General features: G+C 46.5%; 2 protein-coding genes and 1 long non-coding RNA gene across 4 annotated transcripts; 2 read left to right on the forward strand and 1 right to left on the reverse strand.

Moving 5' to 3' along the window:
* Positions 1-295: 295 nt before the first annotated feature.
* LOC122945605 (testis-expressed protein 47-like) lies at positions 296-14,896 on the forward strand. Of its 2 annotated transcripts, XM_044304717.1 has the most exons (7): positions 296-450; positions 608-680; positions 3,060-3,163; positions 9,560-9,624; positions 9,778-9,979; positions 13,242-13,401; positions 14,743-14,896. In XM_044304717.1, exons 1-7 carry the CDS (start codon positions 367-369, stop codon positions 14,778-14,780), a joined length of 726 nt encoding a protein of 241 aa, XP_044160652.1. In that variant the 5' UTR covers positions 296-366; the 3' UTR covers positions 14,781-14,896. The 2 variants fall into 2 exon arrangements, with proteins under 2 accessions (XP_044160652.1, XP_044160651.1); XM_044304716.1 differs by lacking the exon at positions 14,743-14,896 and having other exon boundaries at positions 13,242-14,307.
* Positions 9,396-19,884, reverse strand: LOC122945606. Its single transcript, XR_006391126.1, has 2 exons — positions 17,831-19,884; positions 9,396-9,640 (listed from the first exon to the last, which is right to left on the reverse strand). It is a non-coding gene; the product is annotated as an uncharacterized LOC122945606 (long non-coding RNA).
* Positions 17,135-21,024, forward strand: LOC122945604 (phosphoglycolate phosphatase). Its single transcript, XM_044304714.1, has 2 exons — positions 17,135-17,822; positions 20,393-21,024. Exons 1-2 carry the CDS (start codon positions 17,228-17,230, stop codon positions 20,716-20,718), a joined length of 921 nt encoding a protein of 306 aa, XP_044160649.1. The 5' UTR covers positions 17,135-17,227; the 3' UTR covers positions 20,719-21,024.
* Positions 21,025-21,910: the final 886 nt, after the last annotated feature.

Consider the following 21,910-nt stretch of genomic DNA (forward strand, 5'->3'; position numbering starts at 1 on the left):
AATCATCTTATATTATGCAATTCCCCTATGTCATGATTAAAGTGGCTCCAGAGCTGGAATCTGAAGACTAAAAGAGGACGGTGTCAGGTAAGTGCTCGAGAAGTCGACGTTTTCCTCGTCTCCTGTTGCCTGCAATAAGACAGGGGAGTTAATGAATAATTAACGCTCGTGGTTAATTTACTGTCTGGGCTCAGTTTCTAAGTTAATCATCTATTCCATGCGATACCTGGCGTCCTCCCCGTTGATTACCTTCGTCACCTGGTTGCCGTGACCTGGTCCCTCCTCCTCGGTTGCCTTGGGAACCTAGGAGCTGCTGTTAGTACCCGCAGGATCTCATAGTAGCATCCTGATGTGACATAGGGCATCATGGCCTCTCGTAAGAGACGCTCCTCTACACCCGGACTGCCACACACCTCAGCCCTGACAGTGCTCCTCGAAGCCCAGCACCTGGTGCGTGCAAACTGCCCGCCTAATGGCAGCCCCTTATAATATCGCTTAGACATGTAGCGAATTCTTGATAGACGGTATAATAGGTATCATTGGTAAAAAAAATATGCTTATTGCTGTAATTTAACAGTCTTAACCCTGTGTGCTATCATTTCTGCAGAAGTCGGTCGTTCATAGGCTGATTTATGTAGCAAGGATATCTCCGGAGCGAGGGCACCGCGGGGATATACCAGGTAACAGTGCTCGCTGAGGAGCTTCTTCTATCCATATGTTATGTGTTTTCTTCCTAAGGCGAGCATGTGCGGTCCGGAAAATACGGTCTGTGTGACGGACACATTTCCTGGACCGACTGCCCCGAACTTAGTCTCATAATAATCTAGGTCTGAGTTCCAGCCAGGGGTGCGCCTAGCCTATCTGTTGCCAATTTCTTAACCTAACCCCTTTGCCACAATGAAAGTGCTCATTGCCCATGGCCCTTCCGTTGCCCCCCTCTTGCCCCTACCTGGTGATGCCTGAGATCGCCTCACCTGGCTTTATTGGTGGTGCACCCCTGCTCCCAGCCCGACTGCGGGTATTCTGTCTCGTACTCACTGGATCATGTCTTTATGAGAGAGTAGACCCACGATCGGGCTGGAACTCACAGCATCCTAGATCACTATGACACAGTGAGATCGCCTCACCTGGCCTCATTGGTGGTGCACCCCTGCTCTCAGCCCGACTGCGGGTATTCTGTCTCGTACGCACTGGATCATGTCTTTATGAGAGAGTAGACCCACGATCGGGCTGGAACTCACAGCATCCTAGATCACTATGACACAGTGAGTTCGCCGAGCCACAGTCGGTGCAGGATATGCAGAGCTTCTTCCTCTTCAACTTCTGAAAGTTGGCTTTTGGGAGATCACGGTGCACGCAGTGTGGCAGTGAAATATTTTTCACATCAATACACCCGTTTTCAGCCTCCACCCACTTTTGGGCAGCACCCCATCCACTCAATGCACTTTGGGCACCCAGGCTGCATCTAATGACGAGAATCTCGGCGCCACATACAGTAAGGGTACATGGAGATTTTCTTTTCTGGGGGGAAACAGCCCTCCATGCTGTGGCTGGGGGATTCGTCAGCTCTTTCAAGAGGTCTATCCCTTTTCCGGGAGCCTCTTGGACATTGGTCAGTATGGTCACATTTAGCAGCAATGGAGCCATATTGTCAGAGTCACCAATGCTTCATGGATTTACATAGTCTCTGCTTTCACTTCCCTTATGACGCTTTACATTTAAAGAGGGATTCCTACAATCCGAATTTATCCCATAGCTATACAACAGGTGATAAATATCTGATCACTGGGACTTCCACCAATAAATAGAAATGGGGTCCCGTTCCTGGTCACAGCAGTCAGACATTTATCACTTGTTCTGTGGACAACCACGGCCAGCATTATGCAATTTACACCGCTATACTACTTTAGCTAAGATGGAGGCAATCAGGATCGGGGTCTGTACTAACTTTATTAGAACATTTATTAGTACTTTCATCAAAATTGTGCTGTAAAATGCTGTGGCCACCTACCTATGGACGGGTGCAGAGCCATGCAGGAGGGTGGTCTCATGGGTGTTGAACCACTGAACAGGGTGGGTACCGATGCTGAGGCTATTACCAGGCTGCTGCAGTTGACCCCTGATGCTGGAAAAAGAGCTGGGCTCCAGGTTTGGGCTGTGACATTGTCCCTCTGTGATCTCCTGGGGGATGCCACCGAGTCCTTTAGCCATCTCCAGAGCTAACCAGGGCCTCTGCCTGCCATGCTATCCTTGTCTCCTAACATGGCAGAAGGATGCTGTGTACTATACGTTTCTGCATGTATATGTATCTCAATCCTTCTACAGTATGAGGTCTACTTGGGAAATTCATGTATTTGCTGTTTTCGGGGCATATCACCAATGCTACCATGGACGCTCTATAGACGATGGGTCGCATGGTAGAAGAATCTGATTGTTAAAAGGTCAAACATATGAGAAGTTTAGATCTGTAGGGGTCTGAGTGCTGAGGGAAGAGAAGTGCATACATAGCACATTCTCGGTCTCTTCGCCGCTCAAGATGGGCTGTGTAGAAGTTTATGGGACTGTCTAGAAGACTGCACACTGTGCGATTGCTTCTATCCCCTTATAGTGAGAGTCTCAGCGCTCACACCCCCACCGATCTAAAATTCGAATATGTCTAAATGACATCGCAAACGTTTTTTTTTGAATAAGTAGTAACCCTTTAAAGGTTTCCAATAAGCTTTATTGAGCCAGCATAAAATGTACATAAAATTCTTCCAAGTCTGAGAAAAGCCCCTGCACAGGTCGTAACGTTGCATATTTTTCTGCTGGATTAATAAAGCTCATTAGATGCAGTCCCATTCTACTAATTCTGGTAAGGGAGTCTCTTTGGGATTCTCGGACTGGGTGGCCATGCATCCACATTTATTCCTGGTGAGGGATACAAATTTTGGGAATGTGCTGTGAACTTTGCTTTTTGTACTGTGGTAGAGTGCGTGCCGTATTAGAACCCATTCATCTATAATTATATTCATCAAATGAAGTGTATAATGTATAGATTTGTTATTCTCTGCACACAGACCATTACGACAGACTATTTCATCGGCTGGTAAAATCCAACCTTGGAGAATCCATCTCGGGATTACTTCTGCTGTACCCCAGCTCTGTCATTCACATGATTGAGGTGAGTGCTATGAAATGGAGATGTATTTCTGGATTTAAATTGATTAAAGGGGTATTTGCACCTTAGAAATTTATGGCACTTACACCTAGGACTAGGACCTCCCAAAACACAGAGGTCATGGGAATGATTGATTTTTAGGTTGGGTATGAAGGTGGAGAGTGGGAGAAAGCGAATTTGAGAAGAAGAGAGATGTAAGAGAACTCTCGAAAAAAAAAGAATGCGAGGAGGCCATTTGAATGGAGGTGGCATATGGGTTGGTTTCTGGAGATTAGTGAGGAACTATAGATGGGCGCCTTGGTTGTACAGAGCATTGTAGATGTGCATTAACCTAGCCATAGATTTCAGAATATTTTTTCTGGACCCTGTGAATTACGGCAAGACACACCAACAACGAAATGTACAATTTGGAGATGCCCCAAGTTATTTAGGTATTGGTCTGAAATAGCACATATCATTGATAGAGTTTTAGGAGTACAGATGTATGATGATCCGGTAGTCTGTATATTGGGAGGAACAATTCCTTTGAAGTCTCGAAAGATGGTAAAACAGGCACTTTGTAAGCTATTGTTTCAGGCAAGACTGCTTATTCTGAAAAAAAAAAAGGATTAAAAAAGATCAACCTCTGGTGTGTGAATGGAAAAAATCTGAATAATATGATTAGAATGGAAAGAATAAGTTGGTATAACAAGGGAAGGAAGGATGGTCTTGAACAAATATGGAATCAATGGTATACTGGTACAGTTGCAAGAAAAAGTATGTGAACCCTTTGGAATCATATGTATTTCTGCACAAATTGGTCATACAATGTGATCTGATCTTCATCTAAGTCACAACAATAGACAATCACAGTCTGCTTAAACTAATAACACACAAAGAATTAAATGTTACCATGTTGTTATTGAACACACCATGTAAACATTCACAGAGCAGGTGGAAAAAGTATGTGAACCCTTGGATTTAATAACTGGTTGAACCTCCTTTGGCAGCAATAACTTCAACCAAACGTTTCCCGTAGTTGCAGATCAGACGTGCACAACGGTCAGGAGTAATTCTTGACCCTTCCTCTTTACAGAACTGTTTCAGTTCAGCAATATTCTTGGGATGTCTGGTGTGAATCGCTTTCTTGAGGTCATGCCACATCATCTCAATCGGGTTGAGGTCAGGACTCTGACTGGGCCACTCCAGAAGGCGTATTTCCTTCTGTTTAAGCCATTCTGTTGTTGATTTACTTCTATGCTTTGGGTCGTTGTCCTGTTGCAACACCCATCTTCGGTTGAGCTTCAGCTGGTGGACAGATGGCCTTAAGTTCTCCTGCAAAATGTCTTTATAAACTTGGGAATTCGTTTTTCCTTCGATTATAGCAATCCGTCCAGGCCCTGACGCAGCAAAGCAGCCCCAAACCATGATGCCCCCACCACCATACTTCACAGTTGGGATGAGGTTTGATGTTGGTGCGCTGTGCCTCTTTCTCCACACATAGGGCCAGATTTATCATGCCTCTGACAGCTCACTCCACTTTAACATATAGCTAAAGTCAGTTTTAGCCAAGTCAGATTTATGATCGGCCCTTTAAGACTGTAATAAATGTGGTTTGACGGTAGCAGTTTATCCGTCAGTATGCAGCTTTACAAAAGTCGCACATCTTTACGAAAAAGTCACACGATTTATGAAAAAGTCACATGTTCTATTAAAAAGTCTCATAAGATAAGCATGGTCCTCACTGGAGTGAAATTGCGACTTTTTAAATAGTCCCAATAGTAAATCTGTCTAGAGATTCATTTACATAAGAAAACACGCCCACTTTCAGAAAACTGGGGAGCATAGTGCAGAGCAGAAAAAAGTCGCAAATTTGTGCGCAGTTATAGCGTTTGGGACTTTTTCGGGACTTTTTCACTCCATTATTCTGACCTGAGCTAATGATAAATCTGGCCCATAGTGTTGTGCGTTTCTTCCAAACAACTCAACTTTGGTTTCATCTGTCCACAGAATATTTTGCCAGTACTGCTGTGGAACATCCAGGTGCTCTTGTGCAAACTGTAAACATGCAGCAATGTTTTTTTGGACAGCAGTGGCTTCCTCTGTGGTATCCTCCCATGAAATCCATTCTTGTTTAGTGTTTTACGTATCATAGATTCGCTAACAGGGATGTTAGGATATGCCAGAGACTTTTGTAAGTCTTTAGCTGACACTCTAGGATTCTTCTTCACCTCATTGAGCAGTCTGCGCAAGGCTTTTGGAGATACTTTTATAACCCTTTCCAGCTTTATGCAAGACAACAATTCTTAATCGTAGGTCTTCTGGGAGCTCTTTTGTGTGAGGCATCATTCACATCAGGCAGTGCTTCTTGTGAAAAGCAAACCCAGAACTGGTGTGTGTTTTTTATAGCGCAGGGCAGCTGCAACCAACACCTCCAATCTCATCTCATTGATTGGATTCCAGTTGGCTGACACCTCACTCCAATTAGCTCTTGGAGATGTCATTAGTCTAGAGGTTCACATACTTTTTCCACCTGCACTGTGAATGTTTACATAGTGTGTTCAATAAAAACATGGTAACATTTAATTCTTTGTGTGTTATTAGGTTAAGCCGACTGTGATTGTCTATTGTTGTGACTTAGATGAAGATCAGATCACATTTTATGACCAATTTGTGCAGAAATCCATATCATTCCAAAGAGGGTTCACATACTTTTTCTTGCAACTGTATATAGGTTTTTATTTTATTTTTTTCTCTCCCCTCTCTCTCTCTCCTTATGGGCTGTGGGTGGGTTGGGTATTGGCTTGATAAGAATATCAGCAAACAACCCCTAAGGGGAGAGTGACAATTACTTAAAACATAACTTTTACTGGTAAATATATTAAAATGTAAACATAACCACTGTATAACGCATCTATAATGAGAGGACCAGGGGTCCAATGCTGGTACGCCAACACCTGTAGAAAAGTAGAAAAACGTATCCTGCTGAACCTAGAACTACAGTCGTGGCCAAAAGTTTTGAGAATTACATAAATATTTGAAATTGGAAAAGTTGCTGCTTAAGTTTTTATAATAGCAATTTGCATATACTCCAGAATGTTATGAAGAGTGATGAGATGAATTGCATAGTCCTTCTTTGCCATTAAAATTAACTTAATCCCAAAAAAACCTTTCCACTGCATTTCATTGCAGTCATTAAAGGACCTGCTGAGATCATTTCAGTAATCGTCTTGTTAACTCAGGTGAGAATGTTCACGAGCACAAGGCTGGAGATCATTATGTCAGGCTGATTGGGTTAAAATGGCAGACTTGACCTGTTAAAAGGAGGGTGATGCTTGAAATCATTGTTCTTCCATTGTTAACCATGGTGACCTGCAAAGAAAAGCGTGCAGCCATCATTGCGTTGCATAAAAATGGCTTCACAGGCAAGGATATTGTGGCTACTAAGATTGCACCTCAATCAACAATTTATAGGATCATCAAGAACTTCAAGGAAAGAGGTTCAATTCTTGTTAAGAAGGCTTCAGGGTGTCCAAGAAAGTCCAGCAAGCGCCAGGATCGTCTCCTAAAGAGGATTCAGCTGCGGGATCGGAGTGCCACCAGTGCAGAGCTTGCTCAGGAATGGCAGCAGGCAGGTGTGAGCGCATCTGCACGCACACTGAGGCGAAGAATTTTGGAAGATGGCCTGGTGTCAGGAAGGGCAGCAAAGAAGCCACTTCTCTCCAAAAAAGGGACAGATTGATCTTCTGCAGAAAATATGGTGAATGGACTGCTGAGGACTGGGGCAAAGTCATATTCTCCGATGAAGCCTCTTTTCGATTGGGGCATCAGGAAAAAGGCTTGTCCGGAGAAGAAAAGGTAAGTGCTACCATCAGTCCTGTGTCATGCCAACAGTAAAGCATCCTGAGACCATTCATGTGTGGGGTTGCTTCTCATCCAAGGGAGTGGGCTCACTCACAATTTTGCCCAAAAACACAGCCATGAATAAAGAATGGTACCAAAACACCCTCCAACAGCAACTTCTTCCAACAATCCAACAACAGTTTGGTGAAGAACAATGCATTTTCCAGCACGATGGAGCACCGTGGCATAAGGCAAAAGTGATAACTAAGTGGCTCGGGGACCAAAACGTTGACATTTTGGGTCCATGGCCTGGAAGCTCCCCAGATCTTAATCCCATTGAGAACTTGTGGACAAACAAAAACCCACAAATTCTGACAAACTCCAAGAAGTGATTATGAAAGAATGGGTTGCTATCAGGCAGGAATTGGCCCAGAAGTTGATTGAGAGCATGCCCAGTCGAATTGCAGAGGTCCTGAAAAAGAAGGGCCAACACTGCAAATACTGACTCTTTGCATAAATGTCATGTAATTGTCGATAAACGCCTTTGAAACGTATGAAGTGCGTGTAATTATATTTCACTACATCACAAAAACAACAGAAACAAAGATGTAAAAGCAGTTTAGCAAACTTTGTGAAAACTAATATTTGTGTCATTCTCAAAACTTTTGGCCACGACTGTAGGTGCGAGCAGTCTTACCAGAACCAAAATACGTAATGGGATGGAATTCTCCTGGATATTTCAGGGATGGCAATCCAGGATGAGAGCTTGACATGAGTCCAGTTGAACAAGCCAGGGGTATAAAACGGGGTCTGTGTAGATGGAGGAGCCCTACACCCTATTATGCCCTATTTCCGTCCTACCTATCTGTACAGAGCACCCGCCCCGTCTGGATACTTGTGCCTGATGGTAGGTTCCCCCAACCATAGGGGATATCAGTAAATAAGTAGAGCACAGGATTATCATCTCCTGCAGTATGTGCCCTCTCTCACCCGAGGGGTACACTTTTGATTTGCTTAATCCAGGCATGCTCAACCTGCGGCCCTCCAGCTGTTGCAAGACTACAACTCCCAGCATGTCTGAACAGCCTACAGCAGGGCATTGTGGGAGTTGTAGTTTTACAACAGCTGGAGGGCCGCAGGTTGAGCATGCCTGGCTTAATCTATCCACTGCAGTCTCATAACCTACAACTGCGGCTGGTTCCTTTGGACACTATATCCCCTGAAGAGTCAGAAACGTGCCACGTCGGGATGCTATTAAGAGCTGAATAAAGTGTTTCATCAGTATTTAGAACCAGGGACCGGGCCGTGATCAGGGACAAGTATCCGGATCGGGGTGGGTGCTCTGTACAGATAGGTAGGATGGAAATAGACCCCTCCCCTACAAGTAGGGCATATCAGGGTGTAAGGCTCCTCCATCTACACAGACCCCGCTTTATACCCCTGGCTTGTTCAATTGGACTCACGTCAAGCTCTCATCCTGGATTGCCATCCCTGAAATATCCAGGAGAATCCGGTTCCATTACGTATTTTGGTTCTGGTAAGACTGCTCGCACCTAATTCTAGGTTCAGCAGGATACGTTTTTCTACCAGTGTTGGGGTACCAGCATTGGACCCCTGGTTTTCTCATTATTGATGCATTATACAGTGGTTAGGTTTACATTTTAATATATTTACCAGTAAGGCTTCGTTCACACCAGCGTTCAGACTTTCCGTTCTCCTGCTCCGTTATAGGAGCAGGAGAACGGAAAGGACGGATTGGGCACATAACTGAGCCGAGCGGAGCCTACGGACCCCATAGACTATAATGGGGTCCGTTAGGTTTTAAGCTCAGAAGATGATTTTGGAGCGGAGACAAAAGGGACTCCGCTCCAAAATCATCTTCTGAGCGTAAACCTAACGGACCCCATTATAGTCTATGGGGTCCGTAGGCTCCGCTCGCCTCAGTTATGTGCCCAATCCGTCCTTTCCGTTCTCCTGCTCCTATAACGGAGCAGGAGAACGGAAAGGCTGAACGCTGGTGTAAACTCAGCCATAAAGTTATGTTTTAAGTAATTGTCACTCTCCCTTAGGGGTTGTTTACTGATAATAAGCACTCCGAAATCTATTGAGCTGTACACTTCATTGCTCTTGCCAGTGATTTATTCTTGATAAAAATATGTATTAAAGTGTCGTATTGTTTTTGACTTTTATAATGTATATGAAAACGAATAAATAAATGGAAAAGAAAAGAATGACATGTCCAGGGGGCAAGCCCTCATCCAAAGGCAGCGATCAGGGAACATAGGAATCAGACAAGTGGAGGGGGATTTTTTTTTAAATAAAACTATTATTGAAAGTAGAGCAAACCAAAGACGACCAATTTGGGTTCCATAAGAGGTTCCACAAATGAAGAACGGCATCAGCCTAATATAGATCACACTTATTTCCTCTTTCGTCTTTATTCAGTCACTGGTATCACTACATATCCACATATTTTGTCACATATTCAAATTTTTATGATGAGATCTTCTCCTTGAAGTGTGGGGCTGCCCTCTTTGTCACTTTTTAATGCTTCTCTGTTGTCCACTGCCTCCACAGGCTTCTTCTGAAATCCTGACTGGGATAAATCAAGATCTCATCCAGATCCAGAACCAGGGTGCAAAGTAGGTGTTTTTCATTCTGTTGGAGAAAATGGCAAAATAATTGTACTGTATCATGGCTGAACTGATGATCTGAAGAGTGATTGAAGGGGGTGCAGCTCGCTCGTCAGATCTCCACAATTTACTGTCCTGACAGGACTTGTCCATGTTTTCTAGCTCACTTCTGCAGGACATCAAAATCCTTGTGATCTCCCACAATATCCCAAGCAGACTCCTTCCTCAGTGGTATTTCCGCATAGTGAGACTCCCCACACAGTACTTGGGTGACTATGGGCATGGACAGACGGTGGACGCGGCAGTGGAAGAATGTCTCACCCTCATGTTGAAGTTAGGAATGTTCTTGTCTCGGATACTAAAGGTGAGATTTTGGTGAGAATTTGGATATGAGGCTGCAGGAAATAGCCGAGTGCTGTACTGTACAGACCCCCAATGGATAGGGGATAACATTACCAAATATCTACAGAACATTGATAAGATGGTGTTTTTTTCAAGATCTGCTGCTCTTGGACTTGATGGCAGCGACTAGGGTTGTCACTATACCAGAATTTGGACTTTGATACCAAGTAAAGGATCATAATACTCAATACTAAATCGATACTTTGCAAAAAAAAAAAAAAACACAAAAACTCCGACACATTTTTCACATTATGTCAGGAGGTACGTGATGGGGTCACTTACTGTTAATGTTTTCCGACTGTTTTATACTGATGACCTATCCTCTGTCCAGTGACATCACGTTCATCGCTCACATGGTCTCGTCACAGCTCAGTCCCATTAAAGCAGGCATGCTCAACCTGCGGCCCTCCAGCTGTTGTAAAACTACAACTCCCACAATGCCCTTCTGTAGGCTGTCACGGAATGATGGGAGTTGTAGTTTGGCAACAGCTGGAGGGCCGTAGGTTGAGCATGCCTGCATTAAAGTGAATAGGGTTGAGCTGCAATACCAAGCACAGCCACTATACACTGTATGGCCCCACCGCGGCCTCCTCACAGCTGATCAGCAGGGGTCTCGGGCCCCCACCGATCAGATACTGATAACCTATCCTGAGGTTAGGTCATCAGTATAAAACAATCTGAAAAAAACCTTTAATGGGAACTCCATCATCAAGTACCTCCTCACATAATGGGATATATTTATTAAACACACTTATATAGCAGTACTATATTCCGCAGCGCTTTACAGGCATCACACTGTCCCCAAAGGGGCTCACAATCTAAATATGGGGTTAGTAGTACATGATGGAGCTATTTTCCATTAATATAAGGCACATGGTTATATTAATTTTGACCTCCTTGTGCCTCATTAACAGTAAGTGACCCCCAACATGTACCTCACATTAACCCCTTGTTGCTCACTATGTGAGGAGGTACTGAATGAGGTCACTTACTATTAAAGTGAGGCGCATGGACGTAGTAAAATCATAAAACCATGTGCCTCACATTATTAAGTGACCCCCTTCATTTATCTGACATAATGGCAACATTGGGGTTAAAAGGTCACATTAACCGCAATGTTCCTCTTTGTACTGGTCCTTTCCTTCCTCCACGTCAGTCTTGAAGCAAGGTCTTTTGGTCACCCATCTATATACAAACGCTTCCATTCCTCTTCTCTCACTTCCTTCTGCTGGATGCCATTGTACAAGTCCTCAGAAGCATATAGAACCCTCAGCTTGCAGATCGCACCGTTCCCCCTCCCTCCCTGGTACTTGAATGCGTCCGTAATCCGTCCGCACCGGTAAAAAATAGAACACGTTTTTTGTTTTGTTTTTCGGTGCAAAGGCACAGACAGAGACCCCACGGAAGCACTCTGTACTGCTTACGTGCCTCCGTTCCGCACCGGTCTTCCAAATTGCAGACCGATTCACGTGAATGGGTCCGCATCCGTGATGCAGGGTGCACACGGCCGATTGACCCACTGTTTGCGGGCGGCAATGTGGGCACGGCCAAACAACGGCCGTGTGCATGAGCCCTAAGGCCTCTTTCACACTACAGTTTTTTTTTTCCGTTTTGCGGTCCGTTTTTTGCGTTCCGTATACGGTCCGTATACGGAACCATTCATTTCAATGGTTCCGCAAAAAAAACAGAATGTGTTCCGTATGCATTCCGTTTCCGTATTTCCGTTCCGTTGAAAGATAGAACATGTCCTATTATTGCCCGCAAATCACGGTCCGTGGCTCCATTCAAGTAAATGGGTCCGCAAAAAAAACGGAACACATACGGAAATGCATCCGTATGTCTTCCGTTTCCGTTCCATTTTTTCTGAACCATCTATTGAAAATGTTATGCCCAGCCCAATTTTTTCTATGTAATTACTAGGGGTGCACCGAAATTCCGGCGGCCGAAAATATCGGCCGAAAATGCACCTAATCCATTTCGGCCGATATTGATACATATCGGCAGAAAGTAGCGGGGGAGGGACTGGGAGGAGGAGCTGGGGGCCGGTGCGTTCACTGTGCTCCGGCCCCCAGCTCCAGTAGTTATAAAATGTGTACAATTAATAAGGATTCTATTCATGAGGCCCCCTCTACAGTAGAACATTCAATACAGCCACATCATACTCACAGGGCTGTCATCTTAATGCTGGCCGGCCGGGCAGAGGAGCGGCAGCGTCACGACTGACGTCATGTGCCCGGCCTACTTTCTGAATGAAGGAGGCGGCGCAGGCATGTGACGTCAGTCGTGACGCTGCCGCTCGTCTGCCCGGCCGGCCAGCATTAAGATAACAGCCCTGTGAGTATGATGTGGCTATATTGAATGTTCTACTGTAGAGGGGGCCTCATGAATAGAATCCTTATTAATTTTACACATTTTATAACTACTGGAGCTGGGGGCCGGAGCACAGTGAACGCACCGGCCCCCAGCAACTCCTCCCAGTCCCTCCCCGCTATTTTCTATTAATTGTACACATTTTATAACTAGTCTGTACTGGAGCGGCAATGGGGGGGGGGGGGGGTCTGTGGATGGCACTGTTATGGGGTGGGTGGGGGTCTGTGGATGGCACTGTTATGGGGTGGGTGGGTAATATAATTTATTAAATTCATGAAAGAATTATTAATAAAATCATTAAAAAAAAGCATTTTAAAAGTATTTGGGCAAAAAGGCAGTTTCGGTTTCGGTCAAGGGGTATCCTGAATTTTCGGTTTCGGACCAGAATTTTCATTTCGGTGCACCCCTAGTAATTACTGTATACTGTATATGCCATACGGAAAAACGGAACGGAACAACGGAACGGAAACGGAACCAAAAAAACAGAACAACGGATCCGTGAAAAACGGACCGCAAAACACTGAAATGGACATACTGTAGTGTGAAAGAGGCCTAAGTCTGATATGTTAGAGGTGTGGGCTCCATGAATAGTGAATGACTAGTTGTCCAAACAACCAGTCGTCCATGATAAGATGGCTATAGAAACTCAATGGCCAGCTGAGGCCTGTATCTAGGCAGCGTTGGCTTTAGAGGCTGCGATGAGTCTCGAAAGAAGGTGTGTTCCTCAAGATCCGTGACACCAGGTAGAACGAAGGACAAATGTTATACAACGCAATACGTCGGATGCTGAAATTCTAGATTTGGTGACCTATCGGTAAAAGCTGAATTCTAAACTAATAATTATATTTGTGCAGCTCGGCAGCAAAGGACCTGGAGAGGATCTGCATGATTTGGCCCCAGAACTGCTTGTGCGAGAGGAGACCATCTGCTTCCTTCTTCGATCTGAACGGTTTCTCAAGCCGGAAGAGTTCTTCACAATGTACAACAAGCCAATCAACAGCTCTGTCTCTTCAGGTGAGCACAGCGCGGCATGGCGTCACCTCTTGTATGTACGCCCGCTAGCTGTGCTTTGTATATGCAGTACAATAGGTATGTGCCCCATTTTTTTAGGCGGTGGCACTCTAGAGGGCATATGAACACATTTGGACAAAGTCAGAGATTTCAGTGCTATGGTATAACTCATGGACGCGGCCAATTTCTTTAAAGCCTGCACAGTCACACGATGGATGCTTCCATTACCAGCAATTCCTAATATGTAATAGTATGTGATCGGGGAGCGATAGGTGTATGAATCGACATATAATACTTCCGGCACCTGGCCACGAACACAGGATGGGCGATAACTCTGATCCCGGTCAACAGCGACCACAGCATTTGAGTGGTTAGGCAGAGGGAGGGGGTTCCCTCTCATCAAAGCCCCTGCGGTGAAATTGTGGGGCTCTGATCCCTTGCTATGACAGCCTAGTGCCTTGTGCAGGCTCCCAGGCCTTTCATAGTCAGCTGCCTACAGAGGCATGGCCTAACAGGCAGCCAGTGAAAAACCCATAGACTGCAACAGTATCCTACTTCAGTCTATGGTACAGGAGATCAAAAGATCTCATATTCAAGTCTCCTTAGGGGACTAAAAATTACAGTAAAATAAAGTTTAAAAAAAACTAAACAAAATTGAAACCACCCCCTTTTCCAAATTTTACATATCAAAATAAATAAATAATAAAAAATAAACACAATAGGCATTGCCGCTTTCCAAAATGCTTGAACTATTAAAATCTACAAATATTTTTCCTACGCAGTAAACGCTGTAATTAAAAAAGAAATAAAAATGCACAATTCTCCATTGTTTGGTCACCTTGCCCCTACCAAAATATCAAATTAAAAGTGATTAAAAAGTTGTAAGTAATCCAATAAAAAACTAGAGCTCATTCCTCAAAAAAAACAAAAAAAAACCCTAATACAGCTCTGTAGACAAAAAAATTAAAAAGTTGGTTGTCCGAATATGGAGATGAACGCCATAAACACAAAACCAACCTTTTTTTTTTTTACTTCATCCAAAGATTTTTTTTTCCGTTCTTCAATACAAGACGTACTAAAAATACAACTTGTCATGCAAAAAATAAGTCCTCAGACTGTGTGAATGTAAAAAGTAAAAAAGTCATGGATCTTGGAAGGCGGGGAGTAAAAAACTAAAATGCAAAAATAAAAATTGGATATGTTAAACGTCATAATGGCCTCCCGAATGTAGGGGCGAGTAGAGGATAGGCAGAGCAGTGACGGGACAGGGCAATCTGGTGCTTTGGGTATGATATGAAGCTCCTTTATACTTGAACTCATCTCTTTTCATCTGTTTCTTTGCAGATCTTCTCTGGCCAGCGCCTCAACATCTATATCTGTAGCCGCCATTTTGGACTGGAGGGCTGGCACCCACGGGGAATCCACCTCACCTCAGATATGTGCTAATTGCTTGTTCACTGCTTTTTGTTTTTTCACAAAATAAACTAAAAAAGAAAAACCATTTTAACTGTTCATTTTTTTTTTTTTACTTCTCTAGAAGGTTTTAGCGGATGTGTTGGGTCACTACAGCTCATACAAGTCAGTACCAGGGCCACTACACAGAGGACAGAGCTGCGCCTCATTCCGAACCGCGGTGTGCTGAGTGCCGGGGGTCACCCCCCCCGATCTGATACTGACGACTTACCTTAAAGGTCATTTACACGGACCGATTATCAGGCAAATTATTGGAGATGAGTATACACGCTTGTTTCCTATAATCTGCCTGTGTGAAAGGTGCCAGCAAATGCTCGTTCATCGGGTGATCGTGTCAGTCCACCGGCACAGAAAATCATCATTCCTGCGCAGCAGATGGTGGTGTCTAAACAACGATCTGCTGCACTGGAACAATGATTTTCTATGGGGATAAACGATCACTGTATCCAGGGGAGGACTGCCTACAGACTCCACAGGGAAACTTCCCAGGGGGCCGCCTGAGCCCTCCTCACGGCCACCAGACAAGTAATGATCTGATGCTCCTAGAGCTTAGTACCTATGTACCTGACTGGCGGCTACAGGTGCCCTCCTGCCTTCTGAACTCAACTGTATTGCCATCCTGAGGCAACTGGAGTAAGAGGACAGAGCCTGGTGCTGACCACTACAGTGGGGCATCTTCTGGAGAGGCTTTTTGTGCTGCACTGTGGTATCTGGTTCTGCTGGGGCGGTATTTTGTGCTGCACTGTGGTATCTGGTTCTGCTGGGGCGGTATTTTGTGCTGCACTGTGGTATCTGGTTCTGCTGGGGCGGTATTTTGTGCTGCACTGTGGTATCTGGTTCTGCTGGGGCAGTATTTTGTGCTGCACTGTGGTATCTGGTTCTGCTGGGGCGGTATTTTGTGCTGCACTGTGGTATCTGGTTCTGCTGGGGCGGTATTTTGTGCTGCACTGTGGTATCTGGTTCTGCTGGGGCGGTATTTTGTGCTGCACTGTGGTATTGGTTCTGCTGGGGCGGTATTTTGTGCTACATTGTGGTATTGGTTCTGCTGGGGCAGTATTTTGTGCTGCACTGTGGTATCTGGTCCTGCTGGGGCAGTATTTTGTGCTGCACTGTGGTATCTGGTCCTGCTGGGGCGGTATTCTGTGCTGCACTGTGGTATCTGGTCCTGCTGGGGCGGTATTCTGTGCTGCACTGTGGTATCTGGTTCTGCTGGGGCGGTATTCTGTGCTGCACTGTGGTATCTGGTTCTGCTGGGGCAGTATTTTGTGCTGCACTGTGGTATCTGGTTCTGCTGGGGCAGTATTTTGTGCTGCACTGTGGTATTGGTTCTGCTGGGGCAGTATTTTGTGCTGCACTGTGGTATCTGGTCCTGCTGGGGCAGTATTCTGTGCTGCACTGTGGTATCTGGTTCTGCTGGGGCAGTATTTTGTGCTGCACTGTGGTATCTGGTTCTGCTGGGGCAGTATTTTGTGCTGCACTGTGGTATCTGGTTCTGCTGAGGCGGTTTTTTGTGCTGCACTGTGGTATCGGGTTCTGCTGGGGCGGTATTTTGTCCTGCACTGTGGTATCGGGTTCTGCTGGGGCGGTATTTTGTGCTGCACTGTGGTATCGGGTTCTGCTGGGGCAGTATTTTGTGCTGCACTGTGGTATCCGGTTCTGCTGGGACGGTATTTTGCGCTGCACTGTGGTATCTGGTTCTGCTGGGGCAGTATTTTGCGCTGCACTGTGGTATCTGGTTCTGCTGGGGCGGTATTTTGTGCTGCACTGTGGTATCTGGTTCTGCTGGGGCAGTATTTTGCGCTGCACTGTGGTATCTGGTTCTGCTGGGGCGGTATTGTGTGCTGCACCGTTCCTATCACATACAGGCGGCCATGTTTGCTCTCCATCCACTCGCCTATTTTCAGAAATCCCACAGCGTTGAATGGAAATGTGGCCCCACATGAGCTGTGTTCTCTTCTTCACTTCAGGGGCCCCAACCTGGAGACAGGCGCCAGTCCCATGGGTGGCCCTTTCCATTCGGAATTCTATGGCAGATCCCTCACTTTTCTAAGGCAAAAATGCAGCTAATCTGCTCCATATGAACTAAGGTGCAAATTTCTAATAACTGGGTGTCCAATAGATGCCTAAATCCGCATTGAAAGACGCAGTGTGAACAGGCTCATAGACAGCAGTCACTGATGTGGGTGGAAGCCGTCACTCCATGGCGGACTGCAGGATACGGTAGGGCGGCCATGTCTCTCCTGTATGGTCGGGTGTGGATGTCATCCTGTCAGGACTTGCGGTTCCCGGTCCCTCCCCGTCTCCTCCTCTCTGACAGAAGAAGTCAGTGACAGCCGGCGGCGTCCACCGAGACAAGATGGCGACCTCCCAGTGTACGCGGCTGACAGGAGACCTTTCCCGCCGGTTTCTGGCTTCGGTGGACACTGTTCTCTTTGACTGTGACGGAGTGCTATGGCGGGGGGACGAGGCGGTACCGGGGGCCCCGGAGCTCGTCACCGGTCTTCGGAAGAGCGGGAAGCGGGTCTTCTACCTGACGAATAACAGCACGAAGACCCGGGCCATGTACGCCGACAAGCTGGGGCGCTTGGGCTTCGGCGCGGAGCCGGGGGAGGTGTTCGGCACCGCGTACTGCACGGCCCGGTATCTGCGGGATGTGGCTCGGCTGCGGGGCAAGGTCTACCTGATCGGAGGGACGGCGCTGAGCCAGGAGCTGGAGGCGGCGGGGATCCCGCATGTGGGGAGCGGCCCGGAGCCGGTGACAGGCGGCACCAAGGAATGGGCGGCCCTGAAGAAGGAGCCGGACGTGCGGGCCGTGGTGGTCGGCTTCGACGAGCACTTCAGCTACATGAAGCTGACCCGATCGCTCCAGTACCTGCAGGACCCGGACTGTCTGTTCATCGCCACCAACACGGACACCCGCCTTCCGCTGGAGGGAGGGCGCGCCATCCCCGGTACTTACCTGACCGCACCCTGGATACGGATCCGTCACCGTGTCCTTGGCTGTAGTGGATTGTCGGAGCGATATCTGCCGAAAGGATGGTCGGCCATGTTGGATTTATCTGGGTTAGATTTATCTTTTCCTGGTGAAAAGAGGAACTGGTTTAGTTGCCCATAGCAACCAATCAGATTCAAGCTTCCATTTCCCAAAGGAGCGCTGAGAAATGAAAGGTGGGATCTGATTGGTTGCTATGGGCAACTAGGTCACTTCTACTTTACACCAAGGATCCAGTCTTAGTTTGTGCTGGATTTATTTTCGCCTGTATAGTTGGGCGTAGGATCTATACCCACGTAGCCGCCATTTTTGCGTTTGGAATTGCATCAAAATGCAGCGTTTTACGGCAGTAACCAGTACGTGTGGCAATAGCCCTCAGATGTTGACGGACTGAGCAGCCATCCAGTCATCAGGTTTAGGGCTAGTTCACATGCCAAAGGTCTCCGTGGCCGGAAGAGAAACACATTTATATTTTTATTTTTTGCAGCAGAATACAGTTTTGGCACAGATTCCGCAGTGTAAATTAACCCTTAGGAGAAAGAAGATGAAGCACAAATTAAGGAACGGTCAAACCCGTCGCGTTTCAGCCACTGGATAGACCTTATACTCCAACATGGCCGATCACCGCAGATATCTGAAGACCGTCGCCAACGACCGATCGCGTCCTATTTTCAGGCTGCCCTTAGCCGGAGTGGCCGATTCCAGCCCCAATTGGGCACTGTGTTAGGTGTCTGGCGGCCATACTGTGCCACGTGTTTTGGCCACAAAATTAAAGGGGTTGTGCCCGTTCGGGGGGGGGGGGGGAAGGCAGACCTGGGAAGGGACGCATACTTACCTGCTTCCCAATGCTCCGCTCGGGTCCCTGGATGTAAGCTTCCATTTGGACGCAGCTGCAGCCAATCGCTGGCTGCAGAGGTGACCTGCTTCCATTGCCTCATGACAAATGCAAGGGGAGCAGGTCGCCAGCAATTGGCTGCAGTGACATCAAACCGGAAGTTTATATCCAATCCAGGACAGAGGCCGGAGAGCGCAGCGTCAGGAAGCGGGTAAGTATGCTTCCCTTCGCAGGTCTGCCCAGGAGGGGGGTCTCCAAACTCCCCCCCCCCCCCCCTTCCCTAAAAAAAGATTACCGCATGGTATGTTTTCTTGCCGCGGCTCACTGTATAGAATAGCAGGGTCTGGTGTGCTTTTGGGGCTCAATAGAGGCCAAAAAGATGCTCCTATGCATACATTTGACGTGTACACTGGGAGGTTGTCCCGGGTGTACACCATACGCAGTGTGCACAGAGCCGTATTCTGACGAGGTGTGACCCAGGGAGGACGTGGGGGAGGGGGCAGTGCGGTCCTGTTCTGTGACCTTTTGGAGATCCTTGAGGACTCGATTTCCACTGACCTAGGACTTCAGCAGCTGGACCCTGACTATATATAGAGGCTGCGGGACTATATGAGGAAGGAAATGTCCTCCTGACGCCAAGTCATCAGGAGGGAACGGCCAGATCTGCTACATCATTCTGACTGAGGAAGTGGCCACCACCCGCACCCTAGGGCAGGGCATTAGCCGGGCGCTGGCTTGTTACTACATACGTGACATAAGGCCGGAGGTGGGTGCGGTGCAGCGAGGCAGGAGCCGCTCTGGGTGGACAGAATTGCTCTGGCAGCTCAGATCCTGTTAAAAACTTGCTGACTGTTTCTCCATGACTGCGCTCCTGCGGATACCATCGTCCGAGTAATCACTGGCTGATCTCCTGATTGGAGAACCAATTAAAGGAGGGCTCCTATCCCGACAACCTCTTTTGGGGCAACATCGAGGTCTTTGGGTGGGGGATTATCCCCAGTACAGAAGCCCTTTTATAAAGTGGATATGCCGGGGCTCTCCTTCAACTTTGGGGTCCCAGAGGTGGGACCAGCAACCTACCCCTTTAATTGTCCATTTTGGTCCCAAACTCTCCCCCCCCCCACACACACACACACCATTTAGTTTAGAGGACATTAATGAGGCCGGGTTCACATCACCGTTTCATTTTCCTTCCTTCTGATCCGTCAGAAAAAAACGCATCCTATAAAAAAAATGGATCCTGAGCATCAGTTATGCACATTTTGCGTCCGTTTTAGCCATTTCTGTCTGAGAAAAAAAAAAGAAGATCAGAAGAACGGAGACAGTGATGTGAATCCAGCCTAAGGGATCATGCACACGACCCTATGTATTTTGCAGTCTGCAGATGAGGTCCGTGTGCATTCCGTATTTTGCGGGAACAAAACAGCTGGCCCCTAATATAATAGTAATTTTCTTGTCCATAATGCGGACGATAATAGGACATGTTCTATTTTTTGGGGGGTACGGACATACGGAAACGGAATGCACACAGAGTTTTTGTGTTTTTTTTGGGGGGGGGGGGACCTATTGAAATGAATGGTTCCGCATACGGTCCGCAAAAAAAACTGAACGGACACGGAACGAAAATACAAACCCTAAGCCACATTCACATTGGATGTGTTCAAGCTTTTAACCCTTTGTCATCTTCTCCTTAGGAACCGGCTGCTTGGTGCGAGCGGTAGAAACTGCCGCTCATCGCAAAGCCCAGGTCATTGGAAAGCCCAACTCCTTCCTCTACGACTGTGTAGTCAGTGAATGCGGCTTGGATCCCGAAAGGACTGTGATGGTGGGAGATCGCCTGGACACGGACATCCAGATGGGATCCACATGCCGGATCCGCACACTCTTGACCCTCACCGGATTCTCTACTCTGGAGGACGCAAGGTCCTATCAAGAAAGCGGCAACCTCTCCATGGTCCCAGACTTCTACGTGGACTCCGTTGCTGATCTGTTACCGGCGCTGTCTTCTGCTGATCAGTGACCCGTCCCTCCAGGCAAGAGAACTGGAAGATTGCCGCCGATGACTTGATTAACTCATTTATGCCCGCTTTCCTTCTGGCTTGAGCCATCTTTGTGATGATTGTGTTCTCCTGTCGGTCCGTGGTTTGCCTACTTTGGTACATGCGCTCAGGTCCGCACAGCCTCCATTTTAATAATAATATATTTTATCAGAAGTAACGGTTATGTTCTGCCAGCCTGTCCGAGGTGTGATCGATCCACGGCAGAATTTACCTTTAAATAGAAAATAACATCTAATTTATTTTATAATACAGAATGAGACATTTTACAGGAACGTCTTGTCGTGTTTCTTTTGTCTTCCGTTTTTGTGTAGAGGCCAAGTGTCTTCATGAAGATGAGCCACATCCTGTGGATGGATTACACGCACACATTTTGGTTTCCTCAGATCATAGAATTGTGTCTGATGAAAATTAAAAGGAACCTGTCACCTTGAACATGGTGTTTGAGCTGCAGGCAGCAGGTTAGAGCAGGAGGAGCTGAGCAGATTGATGTATGGTTTTGTGGGAAAAGATTCAGTAAAACTTGTACTTTATACATTTAATTTCCTGCTCGTTCTGATCGTCGACGTCCAGGAGGCGGTCCCATCAGTGATTGACAGCCTTCCCTCTATGGCTGTGTACATAGAGAGAGCTGTCAATCACTGATAGTACCGCCTCCTGGACTTTAACGATCAGAATGAGCAGGAACGTAAATGAATGAAATGCAAGTTTCACTGAATCTTTTCCTGTAAAACTATATATAATCTGCTCAGCTCCTCCTGCTCTATAACATTCTGCCCACAGATTACATGGTGACAGGTTCTTTATATATAATCTACTCAGATCCTCCTCTATAACCTGCTGTTTGCGGATTACATGGTGACAGGTTCTCTTTATATATAATCTGCTCAGCTCCTCCTGCTCTATAACATGCTGCCCACAGATTACATGGTGACAGGTTCTTTATATATAATCTGCTCAGTTCCTCCTGCTCTATAACACGCTGCCTGCAGATTACATGGTGACAGGTTCTCTTTATATATATATAATCTGCTCAGCTCCTCCTGCTCTATAACCTGCAGATTACATGGTGACAGGTTCTCTTTATATGTAATCTGCTCAGCTCCTCCTGCTCTATAACCTACTGTCCACAGATTACATGGTGACAGGTTCTCT

This window comes from Bufo gargarizans, chromosome 8 (genome assembly GCF_014858855.1).
Source record: "Bufo gargarizans isolate SCDJY-AF-19 chromosome 8, ASM1485885v1, whole genome shotgun sequence".
NCBI lineage: Eukaryota > Metazoa > Chordata > Amphibia > Anura > Bufonidae > Bufo > Bufo gargarizans.

Coding starts and splice junctions, on each gene's coding strand:
- LOC122945605 (XM_044304716.1), top strand. CDS start 367: ATGGCCTCTCGTAAGAGACGCTCCTCTACACCCGGACTGCCACACACC. Junction 451..607: donor TCCTCGAAGCCCAGCACCTG/GTGCGTGCAAAC, acceptor TCATTTCTGCAG/AAGTCGGTCGTTCATAGGCT. Junction 681..3,059: donor GCACCGCGGGGATATACCAG/GTAACAGTGCTC, acceptor CTCTGCACACAG/ACCATTACGACAGACTATTT.
- LOC122945604 (XM_044304714.1), top strand. CDS start 17,228: ATGGCGACCTCCCAGTGTACGCGGCTGACAGGAGACCTTTCCCGCCGG. Junction 17,823..20,392: donor GGGAGGGCGCGCCATCCCCG/GTACTTACCTGA, acceptor TCTTCTCCTTAG/GAACCGGCTGCTTGGTGCGA.